At 39.3% G+C, this 26,019-nt stretch overlaps 2 protein-coding genes across 2 annotated transcripts in view; both read left to right on the plus strand.

Annotated features, from left to right (window-relative positions):
* LOC134855657 (uncharacterized) overlaps window positions 1-26,019 on the plus strand; it is a 505,026-nt gene that overhangs the window by 103,591 nt on the left and 375,416 nt on the right. The window lies entirely within an intron of this gene.
* Window positions 11,175-24,185, plus strand: LOC134855409 (pre-mRNA-splicing factor SYF1-like). Its single transcript, XM_063871921.1, has 10 exons — window positions 11,175-11,630; window positions 11,940-12,079; window positions 14,884-15,073; window positions 16,774-16,898; window positions 17,298-17,419; window positions 17,878-18,197; window positions 18,683-18,858; window positions 22,067-22,238; window positions 22,545-22,756; window positions 23,216-24,185. The coding sequence occupies exons 1-10, from the start codon at window positions 11,175-11,177 to the stop codon at window positions 24,006-24,008; spliced, it is 2,706 nt and encodes a 901-aa protein (XP_063727991.1). The 3' UTR covers window positions 24,009-24,185.

Below are 26,019 nucleotides of genomic sequence, written 5' to 3' on the forward strand. Positions count from 1 at the left end.
TGCTTGAGCAATGTGTGACCTCTTCATCAATTCTTTTGTTAAGTCCCCCACAAAAGCCTTGCCGTTGTCTGACTGGAAAGTCATTGGGCAACCATACCGCGATATCCAATGCGTTATCAGGTGATCACATGTTTCCTCTGCTGAGGCTGTCTGGCACGGAACTGCTTCCGCCAACTTGGTGAAGTGATCTATTATAACTAGTATTTGGTTATAACCCGATTCCGTCATGCAGATTTTCTGATGGTCTATCTGCACCACTTCATTGAATTCCGAACTCTCGACAGACTTGAGGGGAAACTTCATCTTCCTTGGGTCTTTTACTTGAAGGCATGCTAGGCAGGCATTCACCCATCTCTCGCAAGCTTTTCTCATTCCCGGCCAGTCAAACCTGTGAAGTATCCTTTGTTGTACTTTATCTATCCCCTGATGGCCCATTTGGTCGTGTGATCTGAAGAGCACTTCCGTTTGGTACAGTTGTGGTAGTATGATGAGGTTGTGTTTGTGTAATATCTTTTCCTCATCTCTTCTCTTGCACGCTACCACCCCTTCCGCTGTGTGGTAAAGTAAGTCTCTCTTTTCTTTGTAGAACTGGCTCAAGATCTTGTAGCTGTCTTCCTCAAGTTCCCCCTTCTCCTTGACTCCAGAATGGATCCATTTGGAGAGGTTACTTGTCATTTTGTCATTCTTCTGGGCCCTTATTAGGTCAGACAGTCTATATCTCGCCTTAACGTGCTCCTTTAACGCCATGATCTGTCCATTCATCTCACCAGGATTGTGGATGTCATCGCTCAGTTTCACACATATTATCCTTTTCATGATCTTCATGTCGTCCTCTGGTACCAGATTCGTTCTGACGTTTGAGTTGCACGATAGTTCCCTAAGAGGCTTTCTTGAAACTGCTATTTTCTCGAGCTCTGTTCCACCTCGTACCTCTTGCATTTCCAGATTGTACGTTCCTGAAGATGGATCTGTCTGTAATTCCCTGTCGTGGTGTCTCATCTTCTCTTCCGCCAGTATCATGCATAGACTGTCTTGATCCTCACTGCTCTCGTCCGAGTCTTCATCCCATTCTTTACGCTCCCCGGACAATTTTCCTTCTCCGGTTTCGTCTTCTTTCATGAATCTGGACCACTCCCCGGACTCTTGATCTAATCCCAGGTGTTCAATTTCTTCTCTGAATGTCACTTTCTTATCCCTGACTTTTGTTTGCTCCAGAATTTTTTCGGGGATTTTCTCAACTAGTGATCGCACAACTTCCTTGCTATCAGTGGTGATTCCTTTTGAGACGTCAGTATTGTTCACTGTTTTTTCTCTCCGAAGTATGGTTAGTTCCGGTGCCTCCTGGCTTTTCCCTTGGATCACGGGTTTGTCATCCGATAGTTTCTCAAGCAACCTCATTAAGTCTTCATCTATTTGGACCGTTCCCTCCTCTACCTGGGTGAGATCGTGACCTTTTGCCTTGAGTGTTTCCCTCACGATTTTGGACTTGAGCATTATTCCTACCGGAATCCCTCTGCTTTTCTTCAAGATGGTCTTTTCAAGAGACTCTTTTGGCAATTCGGGATGATCTTCAATCGGTTTACCTGATTTGTCCAGCCATCTCGTGAGTGGAAGACTGTCGTATGTTTCTTTGTCCATAAAGGAGAAACCATCTTTGATCTCAGGTCTGTCCGCCTCTCTTTGTTCTTGTCTCTCGTAGAACTCCGTCTTCTTGCTCAAGCTGTCGGCATTTTGATGTTTGTCTCGCGTTCTATGTTCAATTATCATGTTGTATCCGTCCAAGCGAACTATCCATCTCCCAATGTAGCTCTGGTCCATTGAGTACGTTTTCAGCCAGCTTAATGCTCGGTTATCTACTCGCAGTTTGAAAGGTTCACTGCCTAGGTACGCTCTGTATTTCTCGACAAAGGTGACCACTGCGAACATCTCTGCTTTCGGTGCTCCGTACTTCATTTCTGTGTCACTTAGGACTTTGCTCCCGTATGCTATTGGTCTCAAGACTGTCTTCCCATTCCATTCTTGTTCTTGATGGAGAACCCCAGAAATCGCGACTACCGACGCATCTGTGTCCAGCACGTACATCCCCTTCTCAGTCGGCATACCCAGTACTGGTGCCTCACATAGCTCTTTCTTTATTCTCTGGAATGACTCTTCTGCTGCGTTGTTCCACGTGAACTTCTTGCCCTTGTGTCTCATTAATTGTTGCATCGGGTATACCTTGTCCGCGTAGCCTTTGATGAACTCCCTGTAATAGTTAGCGAAGCCCAGGAAGCTCATCAACTGGTGCTCTGTCTTCGGTGATTTCCAGGTTAGGACTGCTTCCACGGCGTCTGGGTCAGGTCTGATGCCGTGCTTGTCTACCATCCTGCCCAAATATTTTATTGAGTCCTTGAGTATTTCACACTTTGATGGTTTGCACTTCAGCCCCGATCTTTTCATGCACGCGAACACCTCATCAAGTCTCTCAATGTGGTCTTCTAGTGTTGGCGTTGCTATTACCACGTCGTCCACGTAGCACATTACCAGGTTGCCGTACTTCTTCGTCACGCCTATCAGCGCGTGTGCCATCAGCCGTTGAAACGTGGCTGTGGCATTGCAGAGTCCAAACGGCATCCGTTTCCATTGAAACAGACCTAACTCGCAGGCGAACCCTGTCTTGTCCCTGTCTTGTTTCCTTAATGGTACCTGCCAAAAAGCCGAGCCTAAATCAAGAGTCGTAAAAAATTTTGCATCACCTAACTTCGAGAGGCTTTCATCAATTCTAGGTATGGGATAGGCATCCTTCACCGTGACGGAGTTCAGGTATCGAAAGTCACAACAGAACCTCAACTGGTCGCCTTTCTTTTTGGCCATCACTACTCCACACGCCCACGGTGACTTGGATGGTTCTATCATGTCATACTCTAGTAACGTCTCGATTTCTTTTCTACACGCGTCCGATTTGTGTGGGGTCATACGCCTCGCCCCCTCCCTGTGCGGTACCGCGTTTTCCTCAAGTTCTATTTCATGCTCCACAAAATTACAACACCCGATATCCGCCTTATGCCTCGAGAAAACTTCTTCGTTCCGCTCTAGTACGTCTTTGATGGCTTCGAGCTGTTCATCTTTCAGTTTGCCCCTCAAATGTTCAATCTCCGGCAGAACCGGTTTATCTGTCTGCATCTCATCTAGTGTGGGTCGCTCTGGAAAGTTTGAACAGCTCGACAGCCCATCGTCCGTTTCTGACTTAAGTGATTTAATTAGGCCTGAAGAATATTTAATTTTTTGCAATCGTCTCAAGATACAAATTTTATCCCTGTGATTGGGACAATCAACAACTTCATTTTGTTTTAAGTTCTCAATCGTTTCATATCGAGTTTTAACCGGCAAAGCATATCCCAGTTTCCTCCCTCTCTGTATCGTGATCGGTATGTCAAGGGTATTCAACAAGACACTGACGCAGAGACCACTCTTCGTTATCGAAAATGATCTTCCTAAAACAGCAGCACTTTGACTATTAGGGTTTGGAACTATACATACTTGCTTATTGTCACTTAGTTCATTGTAGTTTTTCATCCTCAAGCTCACGATTGCTGCTTCATTAGCTTTTAGCCTCACTCTCCTACTCAAGAATACCGGTGCTTTGTTTTCATTTGCCATTATCAAATTTACCGGTTTGATTGCGTACCTCCTATCCGGGTTCCGTATCCTGAACATTGCATTATTTAGATCAATCGTTACGTCGAAATTCCTGATGAAGTCTCTGCCCAAAATGAATTGGTCAGATTCATCCAGGTTTTCTACCACGATGAAGCTCATACACAGGTTACGTTCTCCCAAATTGAGGGCTATTATCGGCGTCCTGCCTAGCACCCGAAGGGCCCCTTTGTTCGCAGCTGACAGCCGTATTCTCGAGTCTATCAAATCATCTTTGTTGAAGCCCATTCGCTCCCAAGTCTCAATTGGTATGACACTCAAGACCGCTCCCGTGTCAAGTAACCCACGTAACTGAGTCTTCTTTCCACTTATGTCCAACACGTGCCCTGTCACGTCTGCTTCCGTTCCGATGTGCATTGCATATTCTTCAAGCATAGCACAGTGTCCAATCGATCTTACTTTCAATTCCTCCTTCCCTACATAGATTTGTCCAATCAGGTCTTCGTCGCATGTTATCATCGTCTTGGTATAGATGTTGATTCCATCTATGTTTAGCATAACCTCGTGTGGACCGTAAGCTTCAGTGTATCTGTTATCAACACGTACCGACTTGCTGCCCCCTCTCGTGAGTAGTGCCCTGAGCGCTCTAGAAGTAGTTCGTGGACTTATTCCACTCAAGTAGTCTGCATACACGTCAATGTGCATTAACGTCTGGTCGCTCGGCTCGCTCAAGTTTCTAGTCACCTCGTGGCCGCCCACTGTGATTATCGACATTATTCTTGCTCCGATTTTCGATATTCCAAAGGGTTTACCTGTCACCATTTTCACGGCGTTACAATTCCCGTTCTTTGTTGAGCCCGTTCTAGCCTCTGGTACTACGTTCGTTCCGGTTAATGCTTCGTTAAAATTCTGTCTCTCGATCTCCAACTTTAGTCGTTGCTCTATTTCTTTCGCAGCCAGATCTTGTTTCACTTTGGCAATTGCTTCCGTCGCCGCTCTCTCATAATTTATCTCTAGAGAGCTCCCGGCCGCGGACTCTAACGCACCGCTAACATGTGTTACAGCTTTCACTGTCTTCGTCGGCAATTCGGTGTTTGGTGCCCCTAAGTTCCTAGATTCGAACTCGTTTTGCCTGTTCCGCTGATTCTGCACCGCCGCTAATGCCAACTTATGTTTGGGGTGATTCTGGTCCTTGACCGCTTCCCAGAACAAGGGACAATCCATTCTGAAGTGCCCCTCCTGGTTACAGAAAAAACATCTGGCGCCTATCTTGATGATTAAGCCATTATAGTACTCGTGTTCCTCCATCTGACTCATGTCCTCCTCATCCGGTGCATAACCTAGGCTCTTCATGCCTTGTTTGTACGTTGTGCAGTCAGCCACATGATGATCCGCTGACCCGCAGTTCGCGCATGATCTGCGCTTATCCATATCATCTCTAGGTTTGTACCATGATGACCTCTGGGGTTGGCTTCCCCCTTGCGTGTTCCTGTTTTCAGAATATGAGTACTTCTTAGGTTTCATCAGCATGTATTCTCTTGATTTCTGTCTCATTTCTTCTGGGGTGGGTGCGCTGTCCTTCGACAACGTGTAGTATGTTGCTAACATTGTCCTTAAGTCATCACTTTTCACCCCATCAATGAACTTCGAGGCAATGCTAAAGTTCCGTCTGTTAGTCGACTCCTCTGGGTCACTCCTCCTTCTCAAGCTCTCGAGGTCATCTAGGAACCGATCTATTGACTCGTCGTCCCTCTGTCTCCTTTTTTCAAATCGCATCATCGCTTGATGACCCTTCATGCCTGAGCCGAATCTGTTCAACAGTATTTCAAAGATTTTGTCCGCGGTGTCGCGTTCTTCTTCTTTCTTCGCAACCACACACTTTAATGCCGTGCCTTCTAAATTGCTGAGTATGGCTGTGCACGCTTGTCTTTCGTCACTCAAGTTATCTTGCTCTAGATGTAGTCTCATCACTTCCACCCAAGTGTCAATGCATCCATCGGAGTCATCTTTGAATTCTTTTGGCTTCTTGAATGTTTTTCTTGATTTTCCCTCTCTCCTGTCGCTCGAGTCAGTGTTCCTCGTGGCGAAGGCCTCTAGAGTCCTGTTCATCATCTCCCAAGTGCTGGCCCATGTCATAGCATCCGGTCCTGAGTTGCTGTTGGCTGTTGAATCTCCCGGACCAGTCGTCGTGTTCGACGTTCCACTCTTCATTATTGTTTTCGCAGCTGTTGGTGCTATGCTTATCGCATCCCTGGGTATGGGCAACGGTGTCGATTGCCGTTTGTTTCTTTGTGGTTCTACAAAATCAACTCTGGTGCCTTGCGTACGATCCGCTGCCGGTCTCTCTTGTGGTGTAGAACCTCTCAAGATTGCATCCAACTTCGCCTGTATTGCACACGAACTCTCTGCTTGACTCTTGCTCATTGTGTCCATTCTCCTTTCCAGGCTCCCTAATTGGCTGTTAACATCATCATATCGGTTCTTCAACTGTTGCATGTCTGTTTTGATGTTCTTTTCTCGTTCTTCATTGGTGGCCTCTACCTTGTCTGACATTTCCTTGAGTCTCTCCTCTGTTGCTTTAGCTAGGTTAAAATAACTGTCTAGATACTCGTGCTTGTTGTATCTTATCTCCTTTTTTATCACCTCTCTGTCTTCTTCACTGTTCTTAAGTCTTTTGTCGATCTGATTTAATTTCGCCAACAAATCGCCCAGCTCAATGGTAGTCTCTTCATGGTCAACCGTGGGTTTCTCTTCGGCCATAGCCTCTGCTTTAGCTTGTTCCTCATTCTGGCCGGTTTCTGTCGCTTTCGTGCTCACTGTACCAAATGTTCGTGCTCTTTCTGCTTTTGGCTCTTCAGTCACGTTTTCTTTCGTTTTTATTCCGAACATTATTCCCAATTTTTCCGTAAAAGATGTCCTCTTTACTTGAGAGTCTTCTTTCACCGTTTCTTCGGTGTTGCCTATTGCATCTTCCGCGTCATCTATCGGTGAGAACTCTATGGGTTTCTGGTTCGGTTCCTCTGTATTGGGCATTGGAGTTGACTCTGTCGCCATCTTCCCTGTTTCATCCACACTTTGATCGGGTGTCTCTAGATCAATCTCGATGGTGGGTTCTACTCTCTCCCCTTCCGTGCCCTCTTTCGCCCTGTTCTCCGCTGTACTCCTCGTGCTGACCATGTTAACTGAAAAGTTCTTCTTTGTTATCTTCGGACCCATTGGTGTTGCTTTGCTTAGCGACGAATTATACTTAGCTTCGGTCGATCTTTTTTCAGCTACCGGTACCCTGCTCCGCCTCATTATTTACAATTGTTATTATTTACAATATTATTATCTACAAAAATTCTATTCTAAGGTTTAAAAACTCCAAGGAAAAAAAAATTAATAATTCGCTAAAAACAATTTTTCTTGAACTCTTGTAAGCTCTTTCGTGTTAGGTTAGGATAGGGAACGTGTTGAACGTGTTGTTATACTTGGTGCTTCAACCTAACCTATTACTTTTGTAGTACCCCCTTCCTAATGCTGTTCCAAGACTTTCTCTTTACCGTCCCAAGACCGTTCAGCGTTGTCCCTGTACTTCTCGTTGGTACCTTTAGACCAGCGTCCCAAGACCAGCGTCCCAAGACCAATGGCCCAAGACTAACGTCCCAAGACTAACGTCCCAAGACTAACGTCCCAAGACCTATGTCCCAAGACTAACGTCCCAAGACCAACGTCCCAAGACTAACGTCCCAAGACCAATGGCCCAAGACTAACGTCCCAAGACCAATGTCCCAAGACTAATGTCCCAAGACTAACGTCCCAAGACCAATGGCCCAAGACTAACGTCCCAAGACCAATGTCCCAAGACTAATGTCCCAAGACTAACGTCCCAAGACCAATGGCCCAAGACCAACGTCCCAAGACCAATGGCCCAAGACCAACGTCCCAAGACCAATGTCCCAAGACCAATGGCCCAAGACCAATGTCCCAAGACCAACGTCCCAAGACCAATGGCCCAAGACCAATGTCCCAAGACCAACGTCCCAAGACCAATGTCCCAAGACCAATGTCCCAAGACCAACGTCCCAAGACCAATGGCCCAAGACCAATGTCCCAAGACCAATGTCCCAAGACCGTTTCGTACCAAGACTGCTCTGGCCCAAGACTGCCCCAAAGCTGCACTGTCCCAAGACTGTGTTGCTCCAAGACTGTCCCCAGACTGCAATGTCCCTAGACTAGTTCGGTACTGTCCCAAGACTTGTCACTGAGTGTCTGGATATAGGATTTCTTTCTTCTTCGTTGTAGGGACTTCTTGGTTGTCTGTACCTTGTACCACCACTCAAGCTCTAGTGAAAATTTTCCCAAAAACCCTCTCTTGGTTGCCAAATCTGGCCCCCCTTTTTTAGTTACCTCTTTTTGAATGTTCCCAGCAATTGGGAGCCAAAACTTGTGTGCAGGTATCTTGTGATCACCTGTTTGTATTAAAAACCAATCGCCAATCTTCCCCAAAACGCAACAATGTATATAGAAAAAATAAAATTTTATACCGAAAAAAAAAAAAAAAAAAACAAAACAGAGTAATCAACCCACCTAAAATTCAAAGGAGACAAATGTCAACCTTCTTTCAAAAAAAATGTCTGGTACCTAATTGCCACGCGTTTTCCTCCCCCCACTAGTTGTCTTATGAGGTGTCACGAAAACTGTCTATATCCGTTCCCCCCTACCGATCCAACCAGCGTACCAATCTTAACTCGAGATAAGTTTTGGATGTCCACCTATTGTTACCACGCGTGTTGATGGCTAATGTAACTAAATCAACGATGTCGATTAACTAGTTACTCTAATTCCCCCCTTTTTACAATTTACAACCGCCAACCTCTAACCTAACCAGTCCCCCTGCTAACCTCCCCCCTGTTTAGCCCCCCTCTTAAGCCGAAAAATCCCTTAAGCGCCGGGTGCTAAACCTCTCTTGAGAAAACCGTAGACCTGTTTCCAGGTCTGCTTGAGTAAAAACTGCCTCAAAACAATGGGACTCCGCTTATCCAATTTTACACTTATTTCTTATAATGTAATGTGGATTCTAATGATACCCGTTGTCCGACCTGAGAACACCCTTGTGCGTCCTCTTGTGGTGGCCCTGTGCTGGTTGTCTCTGTTCTGCCCTTGACAGCAGACCCACTTTCCCACTCGACTGGTCACCTCTTCCAATCAAGTCTCTTGGTGGTCCGTTTCGATCCTTGTGAACCTCTTTCCCACTCGACTGGTCACCCTTTCCAGTCAAGTCTCCCAGTGGTCCGGTTGGGTCGCAATCTATCTAAAAACCCTTAACAACGCCCCCCACTCGGGCACCCTACCAAGGTCACTGCTAGTTGATCGAAAAATTGCTAGATTGATCGAAACGATCGGTCTTGTAAAACAGTATGTGTATACTATTTAATTAATACAAAGGTTCGATCCAACTAATTTGGTATCAAAGTCACTGTCTTTTTTCGTTTTATAGTTTTTGTTCCTATTTGTTTTCCTTTTTTGCTCGTGTTTTTGTCCCCCTAGTTGCCCCCCTTTACTCGGTTAGCTAAGCCTCGTTCGGAGAGCGTACCAGGAAGTTTTCTTGAGTTTTCTTAAAAAGCTATCACGGTACAACCGGAAGGTTTACACGTTCCCGCTGAACCGTACCACCGGTACTCTAGAATGGGCATGTAGCCCGGAGCTGTGTCAAGTGGGTTCGACTCCGTAGTCATGATGTCGTAAAAACACCCAGGAGCGCCATAAAAACACTATGTAACAGTCGCCTACTTTAGTCACATATGAGGCTTAAGAAAAATAGGCCCTATAACCATTGGCTCAAGAGTCAGGGACACTATCTCTTGTGTTTTTCCGCCTCAAGAACGGTCGGAGCCAATTCGGTTCGCTTGCGACATGAGACTGGAACCCATTACAGCTTAAAGGCCACTACCAAAATACCCCCCCACTCTAGAAATAAAGACGTCCCCATACTTAGGTCTCGGGATACCCAAAATACATGAACGCCGTTAAAAACCGGGTCGGAACAATCCGCTTAGTTACTTTTTATTGGACAGTGGAACTTTGATCCATTTCAGATGGATCAACCTAAAACTCGCCTTATCTCAACATAACTATCATAAAATACACTCGAGAAATTTAAATTGGAACTTACATATCGACGCACTTGAATATGAGGAGTAAGTTATAACTGAGCAGCTTGAGAATTAAGTAATATAACTAAATAAGTTTTAAGGCCAATTAGTTTCAATAACAGAAGTAAGTTTTTGTCTCTAGAATCAAAGTCTCTGAATGAACCCTTTGGACACTCGAGTTGTCCACTCTTCCATTCAGAGTCCACTCCTTTCCATTCGAATAATTGTTCTGTCTCAAGTCCGTATTCGATTCTCCTGTTTTCAGGACAAGACAGCTCTACTCTCTTGATATTTCGTATCGAGAAATTGCGAATAGCAATTTCCTGCCTTTTTCTTGAGTAGTTTCCCGCAATTGTTAATTCGGGTGTTCTGATTTCTGACTTTTTCATTTTCAGTTGGTTCGAGAAAATTGAGCATGACAGGCTCGATTCGAATTTTGCAAAATTAAAATTTCACTCCAAAATTACGTATTTCTCAAGGTCAAACCCCCAGACATGACCGACTGGCACATACTTTTTTTTCAAAGTTGGAAATTCCTAACCTGTAGTTGGGGGCTGTCAGAGTAGTCTCAGGGGTTTAATCATTTTTGTTTAAGAGAAGACGATTTTTGTGATATTTTGGAATTTTTCAGAAAACTCAAATTACAAAATAGTTCGTGAAAGTGAAATTCCCAACCTTGTAGTTGTATACTTTCAAAGATTGCGAATATTGCCATCAAAAAGACTGCTCAGTAGTTTTCGAAATGTGATTCTTTTCCGGTTTTGAAAAATAAATACCCCGTTTAGAAAACTTAAGGTGAAGTTTCACAAAATCGGAATTTCCCAACGTTTGGTACTCTCAGGAGTTGCAAATCTTGCGTCCAAATGCGATTGCTCAATTGCTTTCAGTTTCCCAGATATTACTTTCTTAATTCAATGTAAACTTAGATATATAAAAAAATTGTCACAAATTTTTATGGTTTTTCAAAATTTGAAGTTACTCTCAGGAGTTGCAAATCTTGCGTCCAAATGCGACTGATCAATTGCTTTCAGCTTCCCAGATGTTACGTTTCTTAGTTCATTTTAAAATTTTCGAAGAACTTTTATAAAACTTGACAAAATTTTATGGTCCTCCGAAATATATATATAAAACTTAAATAAAAAACTTTGCAAAATTTGTAATTACGAACCCTGTAATTGGGGGCTGTCAGAGTACACTCAAAGAAAATCTTAAAAGTCTGAAAGTCTTAATCTTAAATTCGAAGCACGGAGGTGCGGTACACGCTAGTTGAAGTTAAAAGGCCCATGATTGATTGTGAATGTTAAAATAATAATTTGGCTTATCATGCAAAGAAATATTCTCAGTTACTTTAATCGTAAAAACGTTAAAATGTTCTTTTTTGATGCATTGCTCTGTTTCAGAAAAATGAGTTCTCTGCCTGGTGCTGGTGAAACGGAAGAGTCAAGCAATATGGACACAAGTGATCAGAAAGTTATGAAGGAACCAGCGCCAGAACAAAACAGTATCCCAGTCCCCGATGAGCTTGAACTGACTTTATCGGAACAAGAATACGCCTATGAAGAAGAAATTATTCGAAATCCGTACGTCGTAAAAGGATGGCTTCGTTATGCAGAATTTAAGCGGAATGCACCGCAAGCAAAACTCAATATGGTCTACGAACGAGCTGTCAAGCAGTTACCCGGCAGCTTTAAATTATGGATGGCTTATTTGAGGCTTCGAAAGCAGCAAGTGAGAGGACGTTGTGTGACTGACACTGTGTTTGAAGATGTTAACAATACTTTTGAAAGATCTTTAGTCTTCATGTTCAAAATGCCCAGAGTTTGGCTCGAGTATCTTAAGTTTCTAATGGACCAGAAGAAGGTAACTGTTTTTTTTTAAGACGAAATGATGTGAATTAAAATGAAATCAAATTAATTCGACTAAACTTATGAAGCAGCAGAATAAGTCAATTGAAATAAAGTTACTTCGTTGAAAAAAAAATGAAAAACGGCAGCAATTGAAACTTACTACCACCTAAAAGATTTTTGTCTAAATTTTTCACCGGGCTGGTGCTTCTGATGAAGGTTTGAATGTCAATCTTAAGCAAATTAAACTTTGTTTTAATTTTTCTCACTTCATAATTCTGCGCATGCTCCTTTGGCTCATTTTTCTTATAAGTTTTGTTCACAGGTCACAAGATGCAGACACGCCTTTGACCGAGCCCTACGAGCATTGCCTGTCACGCAACATGTTCGTATTTGGAAGCTATATCTTCAGTTCATTCAACAGGCTGGAGTTCCACATGAAACCACTCTTCGTGTATGGCGTCGGTGAGACGATTACTTTCTCAAACAAAATCAAAATTTGGCATAATTTATGGCAAAGTTTGGCATAATTAATGGCAAAGTTTGGCGTCCTTTATGGCAAAATTTGGCGTCGTTGAGACGATTACTTTCTCAAACAAAAGCGAAATTTGGCATAATTTATGGCTGGGTAAAAATTTCATTTATGCCTAGTCATTATTCTATTACGAGTCATGAACGTAGTAAATACTCTTATACAGGCCTTGGTGATTTTTTCTGGCTGAAATTTGATTTTTCGCGGTTTAATTTTTGATTTTGTTTCAATTTGATAAAGGAAGGCTGACTCCTTTATTGGACAGCAAAAATGTAAAGTTCACGAAAATTTCACGTGATCGACTTCTAGTTTCGTAAATGGAGTTTACAGTTTACCTTTTAGATTTCTTAGCGAAATAAAAATTTACCTATAGATTCAGTTTTCTCTTTGGATTAATATTATCAAAAAGTCCATACATAAATTGATCTCGAAAAAAGAAGAGCTTTCGAACTTCAAAACAAAACATATATGGCCTTAAGGCTCTTCTATTTTCGAGAACAGATTTTTTTTTCAAAAACCAGTCAGTTTTTTTCCGTTTTCTTCCCAACTGCCTGTAAGCTGTTTAAGAGTAATGAACGTAGTGAAGACTCTTATATAGGTCTCGCTGATTTTTTTTTTCAATTAAAAAGTCTTAAATTTTTGATGCACTCAGGTTCAATGCACTTTTTGAGTTCAATTAAAATTCATCTACTGAAAGTTACGTAAATAGCACTCTCCAATTACGAACGTGGAAATGGCGCAAAAAAAACATGAACGTTTTCTATTTTTGAAAGTGGAATTTAATTTATAGATTTACAGCGGAATAAAAACTTTACCTGTTGATCCAGTTTTCTCAAGTTGGGTTAATGTTATCAAAAAAGCGCCAATCATAAATCGTTCTCGAAATTCAAAGAGCTCAAAGGGGATCTATTTTTTTTTGAAATTCGAAAGTTGAGATTTTCTTGAACAAAGTCTGTGTTTTTTTAATGTTCACTTGCGTTCTTTACTCTTTTCGAATCTTCGATTGGCTAGGTTTTTTTGTTCCGACTTTCGAAGAAAGTGACAGACTTTTTTTACTCGTTGTGCTTTTCTCCAGACGAATTTCGACTTCTAAGTAGCCCTTTTCGGCTGAATTTTTATATATCATATGAAAGATATTGACGTCCAAAGCTCATTATCACAAAGAAGTATCACCTGCCGAACCAGTTGTTCTGAAGTTATGGGTTCATCGGTGCCGCTTTCTAGCGGTGGATCCGACGAAGATTGCAGTCGCCGCAAATGGCACCGTTACTAGCACTCTCGCGTGTGGGAGCGCATAAAGCATGAAGTTATGGGTGGTCAAATTTAGGACTACTAGCTTAATTGACGTGTAATATATTTCGGCTTTTTAAATTTGTAAGTGGCGAATTGAATCATCCTGAATTGAATTGAGGCAAGCGAGTTGCTCTCAAAAATATATCATTTTGTATTTACTTACATAGCACAATTATTTTGATTCATAACACAAATATTTATTTATCTAGACAATGATGTTAGAGCTATTGATAGCATTTAAAAGCGAATGGCAAAGGTTGCCGTTGATACCGTTTTAGATACACTTTTTAATATTTCGATTATTAAATTGCTCTTTTTCGACTTTCTTACTTGATAAGTGAATAGTAGAGCCCCCTGCTCTATTGCAGCTGTGACGCCGGCGTCATAAACAAAAATCCGCAATAGAAATGAGCTAAATAGAAATAAGCAATAAAAAACAACGGTAGCAGGTTACTGTGCAACTAGCACAAAATGTTCCGACCATAGTCCAAAAAATACAAAAAAAAAGTTTTTTTTATTAGTGCCGTTTTTAAGATTTTAACATAATGAGTACTCATATAGATCTTGGTGATTTTTTTAAGGAAGTCTTAAAATTTTTTCAGGCTCAGTCTCAATTTTTCGCTGTTTGACTTTGATTTCTTTTTCAGTTCACTTCATTTCTTTTCTTAAAATGTATCGAACAGCATAATGTAAAGGTCACTCAAAACGTGATCTACTTCTAGTTTCGGAAGTGGAAATTAGTTATCAGATTTCCCAGCGGAATAAAAACTTTTCCCGTTGATCCAGTTTTCTGAAGTTGGGTTAATGTTATCAAAAAAGTGCCAATCATAAATCGTTCTAGAAATTCAGCTTAAAGGGCATCTATTTCTTTCTACGAATTCAGTGTTTTTTCTTAGTTTCCTGGCATTCATTGCTCTTTTCCAGCTGCCAGTTGGTTATATTTTTCCGCGTGGTGTGATGAAAAAATCTGATCGAAAAAATTGGAATTTAGCTATACTCAAAATTCATAGTAAAATATGCAAATTTGACAAAGAAAAAATATCAGTACAAATTTTATAAAGTTTTTGCAGAAAGTTTTTAATTCTCAGAGGGCGCTAAAAAGTTCGAATACCATTTGATTTGAGTAACATTAAATTTTCACGGCCTTAAATAAGCTATCGTAATCCAGCTTGCTCGCATTATTCGCTGGAATTTAGACTCAAAATCAAAATTTTTAAACGTGTTTCTCGATAATGGGACTTTTTGGAAATTTTTTAGTGGCGTTCGAATCGACTGAAAGGACTTTGATATGATATATCACTCGACCCATTCCCATAATTATTTGTGGTACCTGATTTTGCGTGGAAAACAAAAATAAAAAAACTAAAAGACCCGAAGACAAAGTTCCTCCACATTTTTTAAATGGTCGGAACAAAAACAGATCTTGAAGTGTTTTTCTGTTTAGCTATCTGAAATTGGCGCCTGACGAGGCTGAGGACTTCATTGAATTCCTGGTCAAAATAGGACATCTAGATGAAGCAGTGACCAGACTAGCTGATCTGGTGAATGACTCCAAGTTTGAAAGCAAGAAGGGAAAGAGTAAATTCCAGCTGTGGAACTACTTGTGTGATCTGTTGTCCAAGCATCCGTTTCAAGTAAGCAGTTTTTTTTTCACGAAACTTTACTTGAAAATATTGGATTTCGGAGAGTACTTTTCGACTTCAGCATGTGATGAAAAATTTTTCAAAAAAATTATTAAAAGCAACATATAATTTGTTTCCGCTCTTCCGTTAACAGTTCGATACAATTACACTGCTTTCGAAACGCTATTTTAAAAACAGTTCTTTTGTTTTCATGCAAGGAGCCACTGCTAAATTCAAAAACAGTAAAAGACGGAATATATTTTTTAACTGGTATCCAAAATAAGCTCTTTTTATTCAAGAAACTAGGATTACAGCTGCAAGAGCTACAAATTATATTCAACCTTATAAAATTTCACAGGTTTGGTAGACTTTTTTATTGAGTTTACCTAGTGATACTGTTTTTTTTTCTCGCTAAATATGATAGAGAATACGTTTAGATGGGAGATATGTGCGTTTCAGGGCCTGAAATGCATCTAGGAGTTTTGCGTTATTTTTGAGATACAGAGAAAGTCAGGGTTGCATGATTAAAATCACCCTGATTTAAATCAATGATTTAAATCCGATTTTAATCAAAGAATAAAAATCAAAAAAATCAACTGCGCAAGTTTATTGCGTCACCCTGCCGCGGTAAACAAATATAGCAGCTGTGCAGTATATACATTGAGGAGTGTGGTCTGTATTTAGACAACCGTGTATTCAAACTCGTCAGTATTTAGACAAATACTGTATGAACCAATCAGAATCGAGACAAGGAAGAAATTAATAAATATTAATTATTAATTTCGAAAGTTTGCTTTCTCATCTCGATTCTGATTGGTTAATACGGTATTAGTCTGCTTACTGACGAGTAGGAATGCGCGGTTGTCTAAATACTGCTACGTAAACATGGGTGCCGGACATCAAGCCGACGGGACTTCAAGCCGAAAATTTTCTCATTAAGTCATGAAATAAGATTAATTTGAAAACTTTTCTGAAGATTTTCTCATTTTCATGATCTTTAGTCGGTAATTATTAGCGTTTTCGTAAAATTTAAACCTCTTAATGATGTTTAGGAAAGTTGAAAATCAAAACACGGTTGAAGGCAAATTTCTTGTTTATAATTTATGCATTTCAAAAACCGGCTGATATTTTTAAGGGATGCCAATCCTAAGTAATTCATCGTCATAAATAACGCTTATTATGGACTAAACTAGCGTAAGATTTTGAAAAGCAACGTTTTAAGGATGAAAAAATATTGATTTGAGGTGCTTGTAAAGTTTAATTTTCGGCCTGAAGTCCCTTCGGCTTGAAGTCCCGTCGGCTTGTTGTCCTAGACCCCGTAAACATATATTGATTACCTAATTCGCCTCTTCTACGGACACTTTCAACTTGTACTCAGCTGCGTTTTGTACATCGCGAAGATAAAGATTTTACCAGTCCCATAATAGTATAGTGTATTTCCTAGTAACAATGTCCCAAAAAATTTCATTTCTTTTTTCATAATTTAGAGGGGGTATAACCGAAAATATCCAAATTGTGTTCTGCTTTCGGGTGCTGAATCAGTAATTTCTTTTGAAATAAGCGATTCTTGAAACAAAAACGTTTTCAATAAAAATAAAAAAAATCAAGGAAAAACAATAAAAATCGGATTTAAATCAATTGAGAATATACATCAGATTTTTATGCTACCCTGGAGAAAGTTTTATAGAGCAAATGTTGCATGCCTTTTTCAGGTGACCTCGTTGGATTCGGAGGCGATTATCAGGCAGGGAATCGGTCGATTCACAGACCAAAGGGGTACTCTGTGGTGTGCACTGGCTGACTACTACATCAGAGCCGGACTATTCGACCGAGCCAGGTAAACAAAATACCATAGAATATATTACATTACATAAAGTTGCAGAAATTTCTAATAGATAATTTCAAAAATCTCTACATATATTGTAAATAAGTGAAGTAGTCCATTGATAAGACATGACAGGCCGGTTGAAATACTCCATTGACAACTGTTTTGATGTAATTTGCTGTTCTTTCTGACAAAAGACACTCACCTGAGTTTTCAAATTTGCATGAAGTTTTCTGTGGAAGTGGCCGACTGACTAACATAAAACAAATATGCTGTGATTTTGATTCCTTTACTTTTTATTTTAAGCGGTTGCTTTCGCTCACTTTCTAGTGACTCATTCGATTTTAGTTTTGAGGTACGGTTCAATTCTTTTTTAAAGTTTTTTTTTCATACTGGTATCTATTTTTGCAGGGATATCTACATGGAAGCAGTGCACGCAGTAGTGACAGTGCGAGATTTCACTCAAGTGTTTGACGCATATGTAGTCTTTGAAGAATCTCTTATCAAGCATCTCCTTGGCAAACAAGAGAAAGGCTTGTGATATTACATAATAAGTGGCACTGATATGATATAATACCCAAATCTTGGACGGTAATCATGATTGACATTCAAGCCCATTTTGTCATGAAAAGTGACTCGTTTCAATTATTTGATAACACGGCGTTAAAGATGTTTTTCAATGAAGACGTGATTTTTCACTGATTCACAGTATAAGCTCAAAGCCAGAGAAAATTGTACTCTAACAACCAGTCAAGCGTTTAGGTCACCCAAAACTAGCACATGCACCACGTATTAATTGCTCGATTTTGATTTGCTGAAAATTCTAGCCTAGAACCAAGTTAACATCCTCCGCCCTAAAATGCTTTAGGGAGTGATGTAAACTTGGTCCAATTATTTTAATGTCACATATAGGTTTCGACCAAAAATGGTAGCTATAGAAATTTAAAACAAAATGTTTTTTGTGCCACTTATTTAACCACATCACTAACAGGTGACATTACGGAAGCTCAGAAACTAGAACTGGAATTAATGTTGACGCGTTACGAAGAAATGATAATGAAACGACCGCTTTATTTGAACTCAGTTTTACTGAGGCAGAACCCTCATAATGTTGCTGATTGGATGAAACGAGCCGAGATATTAGAGAGTAAGCCCCTAAAAGTGATCAAGACCTACAGCAAAGCGATTGACACTATTGACCCGAAGCAGGCTTTGGGCAAATTTAGTGAGTTGTTTATGAAGTTTGCGAAGTTTTATCTGGATCAGAAGCACGTGGAAGAAGCGAGGATGGTGTATGAAAAGGCAACACAGGTATGTTTGAAATGAGTATGGAATCATTTTAAATGTCTAAGCTTACTAAAAATACTAGATGCAAGCATTTGATCCGAAGAAGTAGCTCAGAATAATTATGTTGCTGGCGCACTGGGATTTTTTTTCAGGGTGGGGGTGTAATCTCCATAAAATTACTCATTGGAAAAGAATTTCCATATGGGGCATGACCCGTTTTAAGCATTTTAAAAATATATTGAGGAGTATTTAAAACCAGCTATATAAAACCGGGGGTATATAAACCAGCCGAAGTACCAACCGGCCAAAAATACGTTAGTGTTATATAATAGTTATGTAAAAATTATGTAACAGCTAGGAAAGTTATGCAAGCTCATTCATATGATGTAACTTTTCGGCTGGCTTATACGCGCATTTTCGGTTGGTTTATACTTCGGCTCATCAAACCACCAATTGCAAGGAGTCTTGACTTCATGCTCGAAGATGAAATTGGTTGGTTTGCTTCATAGGTTCCGTTCAAACAAGTGGAAGAACTGGCCAATATCTGGTGTGAGTATGCAGAGATGGAGATCAACTTGGGCAACCACGAGAAGGCCATGAAGTTGATGCAAAGGGCAACCACTCCGCCGGCTAAGAAGGCGGCCTACTTCGACAGCAGCGAACCAGCTCAGAATAGAGTCTACAGGTAAGGACAATTGTAATACCATCGAGGATAGCAAAAAAATAGCGAACATTGAGAACTAGAGCTAAAAAATTTGCTAATGGCAAAAAGTGACGGCTCTAGATTTTTAGATACAGTGAACAAGTAAAATAGACAAAGAATATGTAAATGTCATTTTTAAATACCGATTCCCCCCCCCCGTAATTCAACATTTAATTACACATGAACTTTCTGTTATAATGAACTTTGTGTTATACTATGAACTTTCTTTTTTTTCCAACCTAAGTCGCAAATATTGTTGCGATGCAATTGTTGCGATAAAATGTTCATTTTGATCCAGCTATTAAGTACAGCCAATACTAAGGATATTAACAAAGACTTTTATATTACAAATAGCACTTTAGCTTCAAGGTATGATTGATCTGTAGCGTAGAGGTAGGGAAGGAGACCAACAAAATAAGAGGGTTCGAACCTCGTCAGGTTCGGATGTTTTTAATGAACTTCTTCGTATACTACTTAAAATGCGTCCGCTCTATAAATTGAGGCATGTTAGTTGGTAGATTTATCTTTTTTTTTCAAATTGACTGGTACTGCTAATGCGTCATAATTGGCTTGTCTCACTTGGCAACTATTTAGACACATAATTGGCGTGCGTCACTTGAGTAGACTCATATTTGTAATACCATCCAGGATAGCAAGTTTTGTAGACTCATATTTTAACTCATTCAGTTTTTCCCAGTAGCATTATCGATCATATTTTTGCTTGTGTATGCGAAGTACAACTTCGCCTGTGTGTCTAATTACGCTCGCGATTAGCAAGCATTGTTAAATCGAAAAAAAACTTTTTTCATGTTACGAACTAGTATTACAAAATCATCTATTTTGTCTTCTCAGTTCAGATTTAAATTAAAATCAAGGCTTTGATCCGCACATGTGGCGTAAAGAAAACAAACATGCCTGCAAAGACAAATGTCAGTGGCTCAAATTCTGCCAGGACCTTTTCTGTTTCCCCAGAAGTTTTTTTGGATTTTTTTGAAAGTCTGCATATTTTTACTGTGAAAGCAATTAATTGTGCCTTTTTTGTAAATTGTTACCCTTGCGATAAGCAAGGGTATTGCTATCGGGTACTAGACTTTTTCCGGTCAATAACTTAAGGCACAGATTTTGTACGTGAAATGGTTACACGTGTTTTACTGGAGAGGTGAATGTAGTAGGTGCATGTTGGCAAAGGCCTTGTGTGCCGGTTTTGAGTTCCTTTAATAGCTATTTTTGTGCCGAAGTTTTTCGGTATCTTTTCGGCACTTGAGTGTCGGCTTTATTCCGTCGGCTCATTTTCGACATGATTTTTTTTCTATTACTTCTTGTTTTTTTTGTAAGAATGGAAAGTCTTACAATGAGTTTGAAAAAATCTAAATCAGTTTCCCAGACTCTTTGTTTTAAAAGTGAAAAATTTAAACATGAATGAAGTTTTCTTCAATTTTCTTTTTTTTGTTATTTTTTTTTCAGTTTGCACAATAAATCTGGCTTAAACCTTTGATGTTTTTGGTTGTTCAATCAGCTGTTTTTTAAACATTTTTCTGGAGGAAGTAATTGCATTTATGAGTTTTTGCATTTTTATTGTTTTTTTTTTCTAAAATTTTTCTACAACAATTGAAAGTAAGTGTTCAGAGTAATGAAAGTATTGAAGATTCTTATAGAAGTTTTGGCAATTTTTTTTGTTTTTTTTTTCAGGAAAAAGTCTTAAAATGCTCTAATAACTGCAGATGCGCATTCATACATATTAATGCATTTATGAATGCACTTAGGTATATGTGCACTTTTTGAGTTAATTGAAATTCATCTGCTGAAAGTTACGTAAACAGAACTCCAAATACGAACGTTGAAATGGAGCGAAAAGAACGTAATTTTCTAAGCTGTAAATTTGATTTCGGGTACATATTTTTCTATCGCAAGTAGTGCGAAGCTCAGTTTAGCCTCTGTTTCATTAACATTTCGTTATTGTTCATTCCGATCAAAAAGTTGAAGAAGCGACGATTTTCACTGTTTTTCCTAGCAAAAGCAGGAACCACCAATGCTTGTCGTACAAGGTCAAGTTGTTTAATATTTTAAAGCCGTTTCTGTTGCAATTGGATCTGTTTTAAGATAAAGAAAGAGTTATCTAAGTGTCAAGGAACAGCGTTCTGGATATTTTTTTTGGTTTCCAGACTAATATAGAGCGGAAGATAATTCATCGCGATATGTCTCTCAACCCGGCAATTGTTTTGAAATCTTTTGATTTAAATTTTTTTGAAAGAGTAATATGTTAAAATTTTTGGATTAGTTTACAGCTAGGACAAATTGAGCATCTTGTATAGCAGAGTAACTAGATAATCCAATTAAGTGGCAATGAGGGCCGTTAATTTTCCCGTGAGATGTATTGCCGTTCTGGGTCATGCATTGGCGTGTAAACGTAGTTTCAGAGCTTTCATTTTTCTAAGACCATAATTATCGACCCGACTGTAGTTGATTTAAGTTTTGTTGGCTTAGTTGCTGCTCTATAACTGTTTCTGAAAACCTATTTAATGCCGTTTTCTGACGTGTTTTGATCATTTTCACGATTATGTCAGAAAAAAATTCAAGTGTAAAAGAACGAAGGTGTTTTCACTTATATTCACTTATTTTCACTTGATGATTTGTTCATTTGTTTTTTCAGGAAAAACTCTTAAAATGCTCTAATAACTTAAAAAGTACATTCAAACATCTTCATGCATTAATGAATACACTTGAAGGTATATGCGCTTGAGTTCAATTCAAATTCGTTTGCTCAAATTTAAGTAATTTGCGCTTTCCAATTATGGAAGCGGTGTTGGCGCAAAAAACGTCAACGACTTCGAGTTTTGAAAGTGGGTTTTAGATTTCCCAGTAAAAGAAAAAAATTCACCCCTTGACCCAGTTTTCTTAAGTCGGGTGAATTTTATCAAAAATGTGTCAATCATAAATTGATCTTGAAATTATAAGAGCTTTAACTTGATGTACTTGTTTCTTCGAAAATTGAAAAATGTTCAATCTTTTTTTTTTGGTTTTCTTGCTCTTTTAAACTTCGCTATGTTTTTCGGCTTAGTGATTTTGTTTTTGCTTTCTGTTTGCTAGCTTGCAATGCTATTTAGGTGATATCGCAAGTGGTGCGAAGCTTGGCTTAGCCGCTGTGTGGAAAATTTTAACTTATGAATAGTGCTGACTTGTTTTTGAACAGGTCCCTCAAAATCTGGTCATTGTACGCGGACTTGGAGGAAAGTATGGGCACATTCAGAACAGCAAAGGCAGTCTACGATGCCATAATTGACTTGAGAATAGCCACTCCTCAGATTATTATGAACTATGCTTTGTTCCTGGAGGAAAACAATTACTTCGAGGAATCTTTCAAGGTAAGTTCCAAAAGTTTCGGCAATCAGAATCTTGTCAATTGCAAGCTATGTTGTGACGTTTTCTGGCAAGATATCAAAGATCTGAACAAGCTAGATAAGGTGCTTGGATAAACCAATATTTACTACGATCTTGGCCCAATTATCCAGTTAGCGATTAAATTTTAGGACAAATTTAGCATGCGTTGATAAACAACAGACAAAAATTGCTCATGAAATACAACAATTAACTTTAAGCACTTAATTTTTGGTCTTAAATTCAGATTTGGACCTGTAGATGCTAAATGAAAAAAATTGACCTATTTTCAGGCATTCGAGAAAGGCATCGCCCTGTTCAAGTGGCCAAATGTGTATGACATCTGGCACACATACCTGTCCAAATTCATCCAGAGATACAAGGGACAGAAACTGGAAAGGACTAGAGACTTGTTCGAACAGTGTGTGGAGGGCATTCCCAAAGAGAGTGCTAAGAGTGTCTATTTGATGTATGCGAAGATGGAGGAGGATTACGGCATGTCCAGGTATGTTTCAAAAACAAGTTTCAGAAGAATTGAGTTTTTTCTCAGATTATTTTTCTGATAATATTTCAGCCACACGCTAAGGAAAATAAGTGATGTAATTAGCGTCAGCAATGTAATAATGGTGCTAGGACAAAAGCCGAAGATCCAACAAGCCGATAATGAAATGACCATTCCATCAAGCCGAAAGTTAATTTTGTTATGCAACATAACAGCAGACTGTCACTAATGTTATGCTTTTGTTAAGTAATTCTGGTGTAATTTCTCAGCCATGATAAGTATTACACCCTGTAACCTGAGCCGAGCGGAGCTTTTGAAATTCAAGGGGTTGCTTTTTGTTTTCCTGGAACGGGTTATGATTCAAAAGATATGGAGCCGTATCTCAAATATTTTCCTAAAAAAATGGTAGTTATTTCGTTTACGCCGTATGCTAAAACTTGTGAAAAATTTTACATGTTTCAGGCACGCCATGGCAATTTTAGATCGTGCAACTTTAGCTGTCAAACCGGAAGAACAGTTTGAAGTGTTCGAAATATACCTCAAAAAAGCAGCCGACTATTTTGGCATAACTCACTGTCGAGAAATATACGAAAAAGCCATTGACGTTTTGACAGATGACGGATCAAAAATAATGTGTTTGCGTTTCGCTGAGTTGGAAACAAAATTAGGCGAAGTTGATCGAGCGAGAGCTATTTACGCCCATTGTTCGCAAATTTGCGATCCCAGAACCTCAGTTGAATTTTGGACAAGTTGGAAAAACTTTGAAGTTAAACATGGAAATGAAGATACCTTACGTGAAATGTTACGAATCAAAAGATCTGTTCAGGCAACATTCAATACAAAAGTTAATTATATCACGTCGCAAATTATGGAGAAAACTTCAGAAAACGAAATTTCAGATGACCTTTCAGGCAGCCAAATCGACAGTTCTATGAGTCGAAATAGCACAGAGACCGAATCTAATAACAATAACGAACCAAAATCAGCGGATGAAAAATCTTTAAGCCAATCGAATTATGCGGCTAAAGAAAACATAATGTTCGTTAGTTCAAGTAGTAATAGTAAAATACTAGACAGTCAAAAAGTTGTAAATCCTAATGAAATGAATTTGGACGATTCGGATGAAGAAAAAATGGATGATGATCAGTTAGAAGAAAATGAAAAGACAGAAGTTGTAAAGCGAAATGTTCCTGCGTCTGTTTTCGGTTCGCTGATCACAGGTGGTCAAAATGAAAAATCTGAAACGGAGAAATGACCGCAAAGAATTTTTGAAAAAGAAACTACTTGAAACTAGATTTATTCTTATGCCAAATTCTTCTGCTGGTGCGTGTCTATATACGTGTCCTTATGGCAACCCAGAGCCGTTCGTTTTCTTTGTAATTTGTTTTAAAAGAAATTGTTTTAAAATAGTTCATTTAGTCCTCATTTCTTGGTAAGTTTCACCGAGGAGTTTCTTCTGCAAGGTGTGAAAAATATTATGACCACGGTATTTAAGGTATTAATATGAAAATAATAATAATAATAATAATAATAAATTCACAAAAACCAAATTTTTCTGAAAAAAAAACTTTTAACCAAAATGGCTAAAAAATTTTCAAAGTTTTAGCGATTTTCTGGAATAAGAGAAACGAATTGAATATAAGCTCCATATTAGTTAAAAACAGCCTGATAAGGTTTAATCAATTTTCAAAAAGAAATTAGAAGTGAGAATTTACGCAATCAAATGCTTCTGGACTCTTGTCATACGAGTTCGTTTTTCTCAACCCTAATTTCAAATTTTTCTGTTCAATTGAGTTGAGCAATCTAGTAGCACTTGGTTTGTTAGCTGTAATGGAGCGTATTTGTTGCTGTCTGTTTTAACCTTTCGTTTATTTGTAAATGAATTAGTCAGACAGCTAGGCCAGGTGGCTCAGTTGGGGAAGGCGCTTGCCTCGTAACCAGCAGGTCCGTGGTTGGAATCCCCTAGTTGGCCTGTTCTTTATAGTTTTCGGATCTTACAGTTTTATGTCTAACGGTCAATGAACGAATGGAAAATACTTGGAGAGATTGTGCGGTTTTTAGTTTTTCCAGGAACAAGAGTCAAAAGTTGGTTACGCAAATATTTTTTTTGGCGGTGTGACGTTTAATTTTTTTTCTTGAAATTCAATCGCTAAATCGAAGTCAATTACACTTCTACCATTTAAAATGCAAATGGCACGTAGAAACTATGCTTTTTTGTTTCAAAACTTTGAAATTACTTTATTTTAGAATTCCCTACTTAGAAAACTTTTTGAACCAGATTATTTTATTCAAACAACAGCCAGATATTACATCGTTTCTTCAATCAAAAAGTCAATCACGAACAATTCTGTATTTAATCATATTCTTTGAGCTCATTGACATTTTCCAACTGTCTGTTGGCTATTTTTTACCCTTCTGCGTTTCTTTGCCTAAGAATATTCGACGTTGTGTTTTATACTTTATCCTCCGCTGAAATTTACTAAGAAAAACGGAACTACTGAGACCAATTTTTCTGATCGACGCAGATAACTTTAATCTATTTTTTGGAAATTAAATTTTCGCAACGGGGTTTTTGTTTAGTACCACACTCGATGCGGTTTGAGCGTTGTTTGGCGCAAGTGATAAACACCCGAGGCAATTAACTCTTCGAAAGTGGTAGAAATATCAAGACCGTTAAAAGAAAGAGTTTACATAATCTGCATTCAGAGTTTTTTTTGCGTAAGTTCTCTTGTCTGGGCAAGTAATCTATTTCCAACAGGGAAGTAAATAGCACTGAAACTAATCAATTAAAACATTGCAGAAAACTAACTTGACAACCCAATTAAATTGAAAGAACCTATATGAGATGTTTACGGAGAATAGCTGTTGTGCTGGATAATGCCCTCTCATCCTATCTATCGCAGTTTATAGTGGCATCGAACCATCTGTTTTTCCTCTTAGACCTTAGCCACATCCCCACCGCTCCCCTAGCATTGGCAGATAATAGCCAGGGGCGGACTTAGGCGGGGGGCGGACGCCCCCTCTCAGGGATTCGACCCCCTTGGTACTTTTTATGAAATCCATTTTTGGCAGGTCGACCCTAAAATTTTTCTAAAGGCGCCTTCGGCGACAATATATACTTATTTTGAGGGGAAGCGCGCGCAAAAAAACGCAATTTTTTTGTCAAATTTTTCTAAGAAGTGCCCAAAAACGGCTTTTTTTACCTGTTATTCAAAAATTTGCCTGCGGTGTAGAAACCACGTCTTTTTAGTGCTTTAGGAGAGCTC

Source organism: Symsagittifera roscoffensis, chromosome 10 (genome assembly GCF_963678635.1).
Source record: "Symsagittifera roscoffensis chromosome 10, txSymRosc1.1, whole genome shotgun sequence".
Classification (NCBI taxonomy): Eukaryota; Metazoa; Xenacoelomorpha; order Acoela; family Convolutidae; genus Symsagittifera; species Symsagittifera roscoffensis.

Excerpts from the sequence above, each read along its gene's own strand:
- LOC134855409 (XM_063871921.1), top strand. The coding sequence starts at position 11,175 with ATGAGTTCTCTGCCTGGTGCTGGTGAAACGGAAGAGTCAAGCAATATG. Across the intron at positions 15,074-16,773 it reads TGTCCAAGCATCCGTTTCAA|GTGACCTCGTTGGATTCGGA; the intron begins GTAAGCAGTTTT and ends TGCCTTTTTCAG. Across the intron at positions 17,420-17,877 it reads CCTTGGCAAACAAGAGAAAG|GTGACATTACGGAAGCTCAG; the intron begins GCTTGTGATATT and ends CATCACTAACAG.